Source organism: Cebus imitator, unplaced genomic scaffold, assembly GCF_001604975.1.
Source record: "Cebus imitator isolate Cc_AM_T3 unplaced genomic scaffold, Cebus_imitator-1.0 Scaffold64, whole genome shotgun sequence".
In the NCBI taxonomy this organism is placed as follows: domain Eukaryota; kingdom Metazoa; phylum Chordata; class Mammalia; order Primates; family Cebidae; genus Cebus; species Cebus imitator.
The window spans coordinates 6,949,857-6,958,319 of NW_016107379.1; the positions used below are offsets into that span (position 1 = coordinate 6,949,857).

The 8,463-nt window shown below is 45.9% G+C and overlaps 1 protein-coding gene across 2 annotated transcripts in view; it reads right to left on the bottom strand.

The window, feature by feature from the left end:
- Positions 1 to 4,851, bottom strand: part of RGS3 (regulator of G protein signaling 3) — a 129,576-nt gene extending 124,725 nt beyond the window's left edge. For both annotated transcript variants that reach the window (XM_017530309.2, XM_017530313.2), the window contains exon 1: positions 4,681 to 4,851. In XM_017530309.2, the coding sequence (XP_017385798.1) occupies positions 4,681 to 4,759 (79 nt within the window). In that variant the 5' untranslated portion in view covers positions 4,760 to 4,851. The remainder of the gene's footprint in view (positions 1 to 4,680) is intronic.
- Between the last annotated feature and the right edge of the window lie 3,612 nt (positions 4,852 to 8,463).

Here is an 8,463-nt window from a genome sequence, read left to right on the forward strand (position 1 = left end):
TCAATGGAATAGAATTGAGATTCTAGAAATAAGCCCATGGGTCTATGGGCAATTGATTTTCAATAAAGGCACCAAGATCATTCAATAGAGAAATAATGATATTTTCAACAAATGGTACTAGGACAACTAGAGAGCTACACAAAAGAATGAAGTTGAACTCTTACCTCATACCATACATAAAAATTAACTTAAAGTGGATCAAAGACCTAAATATAAGAGTCAAAACTATAAAACTCTTAGAAGAAAACATAGAGGTGAATCTCTTGGTAGCTGATAGAACCTTAGATTTGGCAGTGGATTCTGAGATATGACACAAAATACAAGTAACAACAACAACAACAAAGTTGGACTTCATCAAAATTAAAAATGTTTGGGGTTCTGGCTGGGCATAGTGGTTCATGCCTATAATCCCGGCACTTTGGGAGGCCAAGGCAGGAGATCACTTGAGTCCATGAGTTCAAGACTAGCGTGGACAACATACAGAGACCTCATCTCTATAAAAAGTTGTTTTACATAAGAAAAATTAGCCAGGCATGGTGGCACATGTCTGTAGTGCCAGCTCCTCAGGAGGCTGAGGTGGGAGGATCACTTGAGCACAGGAGGTTGAGGCTGCATGGTCAAAGGGAAGCCATGATCATGCCACTGCACTCCAGCCTGGGCAAAAGAGCAAGACCCCATCCCCAAAAAAATGTTTGGAGTTCAATGAACACTATCAAGAAAGTGAAAAAAGCCCACAGATTGAGACAAAATATTTGCAAATCATGTATCTGTTAAGGAACTTACATCTACGATATATAAAGAACGCTTAAAACTCAATAATAACAAGACAAATAGACCAAATAAAATGAACAAAAGATCTGGATAAATTTTTCTCCAAAGAAGATATATAAATAACGAGCACATGAAAAAATGTTCAATATCATGCAGGTCATCAGGGAAATGCAAATTGAAACTATAATGAGTATCACTTCACACTCACTAGGATGGCCAGAATTAAAAAGTCAGATAATAACAAGTGTTGGTGAGGATATGGGAAAACCAAAACCCTCATACACTGTTGATGGGATACAGCCATGTTGGAAAAGAGTTTGGTAGTTCCTTAAATAGTTAAAACAAAGAGTTACCATAGGACCCAGGAAATCTACTCCTAGGTATATACTGTGTATATGAAGAGAAATGAAAACATTTGTCCACACAAAAACTTGTTCACAAGTGTTCATGGCAGTATTATTCATAATAGTTAAAGGGAGAAACAACCAAAATATTCATCACCAGATGAATAAATTTTTTAAATGTGGTAGAGCCATACAGTGAATACTATTCAGCCATAAAAATTAATGGAGTACTGCTAGCTGCTACAACATGGGTTAAACCTGACAACATTACGCTAAGTGAAAGAAGTCAGTCACAAAAAAATATACGATTCCATTTCTATGAAATGTCCAGAATAGGCAAATCTAGAGAGAGAGTTTATGTAGATTAGTGATTGCTTAGGGCTGAGGACAAGGGAAGACTGGGGTTACAAGCTAAAGAGCATAATGTCTCTTTTTGAGGGAATGAAAATCTTCTAAAACTGTGATAATAGTTACACAATTCTGTGAATACACTAAAAACCATTAATTGTATGGTTTAAATGAGTGAATTGTATGTATCTGAATTATATCTCAATAAAGCTGTTACCAAAAAATCAGTAAATATCCTAATCATAATAAAATATATAGGGCTGGGTGCAATGGCTCATGCCTGTAATCCCAGCACTTTAGGAGGCCATGGCAGGCGGATCATGAGATCAGGAGTTCGAGACAAGCCTGGCCAACATGGTGAAATCCTGTCTCTACTAAAAATACAAAAATTAGCCGGGTGCGGTGGTAGCCACCTATGATCCCAGCTACTCAGGAGGCTGAAGCAGGAGAACCGCTTGAACCCAGGAGGTGGAGGTTGCAGTGAGCCAAGAGCATACCACTGCACTCCAGCCTGGGTGACATAGCAAGACTCTGTCTCAAACGTAAATAAATAAAATAAAATAAAATAAAATACATAATACTGGAGAAAAATACTATATAAACCTATAATGACTTCAAATTACATCAGTTTGTACAATAAAGAAAAAACAAATCCCTCTACAGTAGTTGGGTCCTAGCCTTGGCTTGCCTACTCCCTTCCCCTGAAGTAAGGCCACCTCCTCAAAAGGCAGTGTCCTTCCATTAATGTCACTTGAACATACTCCTTTTGTGGGGACAAGGAGTTGCATTCGTGTGTACACACAATCAATACATATATCATGCAGTACTCTCCCCAAAGAGAATTCTGATCAAATCAGTTTTGTCTCTTTATATTTCCATAGTGATTATACTCACTTTACACGTCTGTGTTCAGAAAACTACCAGCTAAGTAACATCTTCATCTGGTTTTCTCAAGGCAAAGCCCATGTTCATATTCTCAGGCTCCACTCCAGACCTATTAAACCAGAGTCTCTCGAAGAAGATTCTAGGAATCTCTGTATTTTTAACAGGCTCCCCAGATGCTTCTGATATTTGGCCAGGTTTGGAAAACACGGATAGGAATCTTTGTTCATAAGCAGATTAGTGAAGATCACAATGGATAAAGAAAATCAGCAGCCTGAAAAAGGGGCACCTTGACAAATGGCATCCAGGGAGACAGAGCCAATGCAGGAAACAGGAGAGAATTTTTCAAATGCTCTCATGAGCGTCCTCAGAGAGATGTGACAGGAAGCTGCACAAATAAGAGCAGGTGGCTTCCCATCCCACCCAGGCTCCTGCCTGACTCCTGCACATTCAGGTCACAGCCACTTATTCAAGCAGCAACCTTCCCTGATACCCATCAGACTGAGCCCTGAGGCTATGGCTGGGCAGGAAGATCCACTCCCTGCTGGGCCTGAGCCCTCCCCAAATTCCCAGATCTGGCAGGGAGATTAATCCAGAAGAATATGGACTGATGCAAGGAAATATCACATCAGGCCACTAAGGAAAACATATGGGTTACAAAGTGTCCATACAAACCTGATCTCAATTTTGTTAAAATTAAATACATACACACACACACACACACACAGAGACAGAGAGAGAGAGAGAGAGACAGAGACAGAGAGAGAGAGAGAGAGAAGTAAATATGTAAATAAGCATGAAAGGATATAAATCAGAAAGTTACCAGTGGCCTCTCTGAGAAATTCAGATTACAAGTGATTTTCACTTTCTTCTTTTCACTAAATATTCAGCAGTAAACACATCTTACCATGATCATAAGGAAAAAAGCAAACATATTTTTACTTTTTAATCAGGGCACAGCTAAGGTAAGAGGGCCTGACAGCTCCCTGACACTCGTTCCTGACCACTCCTAGTCCAGCCAAGGCAGATCATCCTGGAAACCACCCTTGTCTCAGACTGGTTTAACCCCAATGGGGTTTGCAGGAATTGCCTTCTAGGCTGGGGCATTAAGTGAGATAATGCAAGTAAAACACTTGGCACAAGGAATAGTACATGGTACGTGCTCAACAAATGATGGCTGGTTAATCGCCCTCTATCTTCCACCAACTGGACCAATGAATTCCTGCTACCAGACATCAGGCAATTTCGAAGGGCCAAGCCACTGCTCTTCCATCATTCCCTCCACCCCTAGAGGAAAAAAAAAGCAAGTTGTGAAAAGCCAAGTGTATTGGATGAGAGTAAGACTGAAAGCAGAAGAGCCATGAACCCCAGGGAGGGACCAACTTCTTGGGCACTCTGTCTCTGAAAGCTGGGCAAAGTCCAGTTATGTTGCGGTAACAGCCCCAACCTTTAGAAGGAGATTGTATGCAAGTCCAAACAAAAATATGCTGGACAGGTCATCTCTGGAAGGCTTGAGTTCAGCTACCAACTCTGCCAGTGGCTCATGGAAGATCTCTTGGTTTCAAGTCTTCACAGAGGATAAATGACCCCTCTCCACAGAGAGTTGCAGGACCAGTGAGCAAATGAAGGGCTACACTCTAGGGAAGCGTTGTTACCTTTACTATGGCTACTGGGAAGGCCAGGTGTGCCCAGGCCTTTGGGCAGCTGCTGCCCACTTGTTATTTGAGGGAACTCAGTCTGCTACCTAGGGGCTTGGGAATGAGGCCTACTGTTTATTTCCTTCCACCTCAAGCCCTGAGGAAGCCCTAGGACCCTCCTAAGGGATTGTTCTGTCTTGGAGGAGAGAATTCTCCCATCTCCACTGTGGCTCTAATACCCAACAAAGTCAGATTTCAGCCTCCAAGGTGAGCCCACAAAACGGCAGGGCCAAAGGACCCAGCACCTGTCTGCTCCCTGAGCCAAAGGAAAGTGGGTGAATGAGATCTCCAGTTGCAATAACAACACCTTGATTTAACCTGAGCTGCTTGCTAATGAGAAACTCAGTGGTGACAACCCGGGTCTCTGAAAGATTAACGAGAGTGTGATTATTCCAGCCAAGTGAGGCAGAACCAACTGCAGTTGGCACCCATGGCCGGGCAGCAGGTGGTGTCCAGCGAGTTGCTTGTCCTTAGCCTGTGCCCTCCTGGACAGTCTCAGGACAAAGGGGCCAGAGATGGTGCCCCCATAGAGAAAGAGCACCTTCTCCCAGCCTCATCTGTCACCACGAGGGGCTGCGTTTCTGGGCGCTGCGAACAGGGTGAAGCAGCCCCTGCCGCCAGCCCCAGCGGGCACTTACCAAAGGTGGTGAGGTAGAAAGACAAGTCCGGGTGGGCACGCCGGCTCCCGAGGGAGACGCGGTGCAGCGAGCGCTCCATGGCGTCCCGCTGCGACCCGGACAGGAGCGCCTGCAACCCGAGGCGGCTGTGTTGCTCCCCAGTAACCGAGGCAGCAGGCTCACCGCCCCCGGCGGCGGGATCTGCAGGGCGGGAGGAGCGCGAGCGGGAGGCCTGGCTGCACTGCGCGTTGGAACGGCCCGGGCGCGCCCGGCCCTGATTGGTCCGCGCGGGTTTGAATGAACAGAGGTCCACCTGCCGGAGCAGCGCCGGCCCGGGGTGGGGGAGGCGGCGCCGGAGACCGGCGCAGAGCGCGAGGGCAGCCACCCAAGGAGCCGGAGGAACGGGGCGGCCACCCAGGGGCTCTGGGCCCCAGCACCGCGCTCCTGGTTGGAAGGGCCAGCCCCACGAGTTCAGTCCGGGGTGCCCACAATGGGCAGGCTTGGCCTCCTCGCCCAGCTCTCCTAGACCAGCAATTTGTGGGTTTATAACCTGCTTTGAAGCTCAGACCTATAATCATTAGATCCAAGCAAGGGCAAAGGAGCACTCCATGGCCCAGGGCAGTGGGGTTTGGAAAATGCTCTCTGCGCTTGGACAGGTCGCCCCCAACCAGGCTGCATCCCCCTCCCAAACCCTGCGTCCTAGATCACTCTTTTGAGCCTCCTCTTGAATGACACAGGTCCAGATGGGAGCAGCTTACTCCAACCACCCCGATGGCCCCCCATCCCACAGCCTGATGCCACTGGACAGCAGGACAAGCCCACAGCGTCTGAGAAAGAGGAACGCACAGGAAACGGTGGGGGTGGGTGAATCTCCCAGCCTGGTGCAGGGAGGCAGAGCTGGAAGGTCAACCCCTGAGCTGCTTTGTCGGCAAACATTTACAGGACACCTCCGGGGAACAGTTTCACACCAAGACATCTGGTCTGCAAATTTCTGACTGTTGCCACTGTGGGAAGGAAAGCTGTTAGTCTCGTGTAAATCTAAAACTGGGAAGTGTTGGTATTTGTCCCTGTTCCCCAGACTTCATTGCCAAGTGGATATTTGTGTTTCAGTGATCCACTCAAAAACAAGATGGGGAGACGCAAGAGAGAAAGTGGAGGGAAGAGTTATGTGTTGAGTACCAGATGCAGAAGGCTGAGCTGGGCAATTTACATACATCATCTCAGTTAATCTTCAGAGTAAATCTAATAAGTATTAGCCCAATTTACCAGAAAGAAATCTGAATCTCTGGCAGAGAAGACAGATGACATGTCCAAGGTTTGCAGAGCTAGGAAAAGACAGAGCTGAAATTTGAACCCAGGCCTGTCTGCCCCAAACACTATTGTCCTATTCTTCCTTGGCCTACACATCTGTCCCATGGCCAACAGCAGGTGAAGGGAGCAGACACCACAGGGTCAGGTGGCCACCAGCAAGGAGCAGAAACTGGAGGAGCCCGGAATCAGCAAACTGGTGGTCCAATACAAATAAGTCACATAAATGCCAGAGGATTGCTTGAATCCTGGCACTTTGTGAAGTCCTGCCCTGTTCTTTACTGCCCCACCCCCTGCTCCTCTACCCTCCTTACACACATACCCAATGAACATTGCCTTTAACAAGGGCAGGCCCACTCTCGTAGCCTGAAGCCAATGGCAGGTGGGCTTACCTGCACCCTGGACTTGGGCACACCTGATCCTCCTCCTGGCTGGAGAAGTTTGAGTCCATGCATCTCTTCTGGGCAAAGAGATATCAGGGCTTAGCCACTCCATCCAGCCAGGGAATATGGGCAACTTCAGGCTGAAGCCACAGGATGTAGACAGGACACTGAACCCAGAGACATGGCAGATCTGCAGAAACAAGATGGAGTTCAAAAGCATGAGTTTTGTATGCCCCATGCAAAGGGTGTTCACTCGCAGGAGGAACTAGAAAGCATGGTGTTCAGGAAACAGAGCAAAGGAAGGCCCACAGGGAAAGGGAAGGTGATGTGCCCAAGATGACAGTCACCTCTTCACAGCTTTGCCAGGGATCACTGTAGAGCCTCCTCCCAATGAGGAGACTACCTTGGTCTCAGGAGGCCATGAGCAACCTGTAGGTGAAACACTCAGAAGGGTGAGATCCAGGAGAATTGGGCAGAAGTGTGCTGTCTGAAAGTGACCTAGGAGAGAAAAGACCGAGGCCCACACTGGGCACTTACACCTTACACCGGCTAATGAGAACAAAGATCCCACTGCTTTGTAGAGGGATCTCCTCCTGACTCCTGCCCCACACAGCAGCTAACCTATTCAGTTTGAAGATTCCAGGGCCAGCCTGATCCTGATCTGGTGGTACTACCTTCACCACCACCAGTAAGGCTCCTTTACTTAGCAGCATGCTGGAAGCTTCCTTTTCCTAAAAGGACAGATCGGTCACCCTTTTCTCAAGAAATGGAGGAGAGAGGTGAGTGGGAGACTGGGCAGGGCACTTCAGGAGGGACTGGCCCTATTAACCCACACTGCTGTCCACAAGCAACATCCAGAAAGGGTCATGGTCATGGCCCTGCTTTCCCCAGGAAGGCAGGGGAGTTTGACCAAGCCTGGCTTTCTCACATGTCCTGAGCATTCTAGCACTCCCGGGGCCTTAGTATCTCTTCCACTCCACACATACATCAACATACCACACACGATAACAATCATACATTCTGTGCACATACATACACATACTTTAACATATCCCATGTACACACACAGTCACATCACAGGCACATATACACACACATAAACACGCTACATACACACCTCAAATACATATACAAACACACCCCACACATTATAGATGCATCCTATGCATATATATAAGCACACATATCACACAGACACATGCACACAAAACACATACATTACATATATGCCACATTCATATACACAGATTGATTATAAGCACTTTTAGCATAATACAGTATCAAGCAATGATTTGAGGCATTTTTTTAAAGATCGACTATATCTGGAAGAATAAGGAATATTGAGTTTTGAAAGGAAGGGACTAAATGGATTTATTTGGGTGAATTTTCATAATAATTCTCAATCTTAGCAACTGTAAGATATTATCTAGCCTAATAACCAAGAAAACTTAGAAAAATAATAATAAGTCCGGGCATGGTGGCTCACGCCTGTAATCTAACACTTTGGAGGCCAAGGCGGGTGGATCACCTGAGGTTGGGAGTTCAAGACCAGCCTGACCAACATGGTCAAATCCCGTCTTAAAAAAAGAAAAGTAATAATAATAATAAAAGGGACTTGGACTACCAGATGTTAAATGGTATTAAATAATATAAAACTAGAAAGAAAAGACAGATCAATGGAATAGAGTAGAACGTTCAGTGGGATAATTTATTTAGAAAATAACAAAGGTTTAAAGTGTTTTAACTAAAAATTCATTTCAAAAAGTTAGAAGAGGAGTAAACTAATTCAGAAGAAAAAAATTTTTTAAGTTAAAGATAAAATTTATTCCAAAAAGATAGACTTCAACAATAAGACCAAAACCTTGTCTCTAAAAGTCCAATAAAATAGACCTGTTGCGATTCTCCTGCCTCAGCCTCCCAAGTATCTGGGACTTCAGGCGCATGCCACCACGCCCGGCTAATTTTTGTATTTTTAGTAGAGATGGGGTTTCACCATGTTGGCCAGGATGGTTTCAAACTCCTGACCTTAAGTGAACCATACGCCGTGGCCTCCCAAAGTGCTGGGATTACAGGTGTGAGCCACCACGTCCAGCTGATATTTTAAATTATAAGA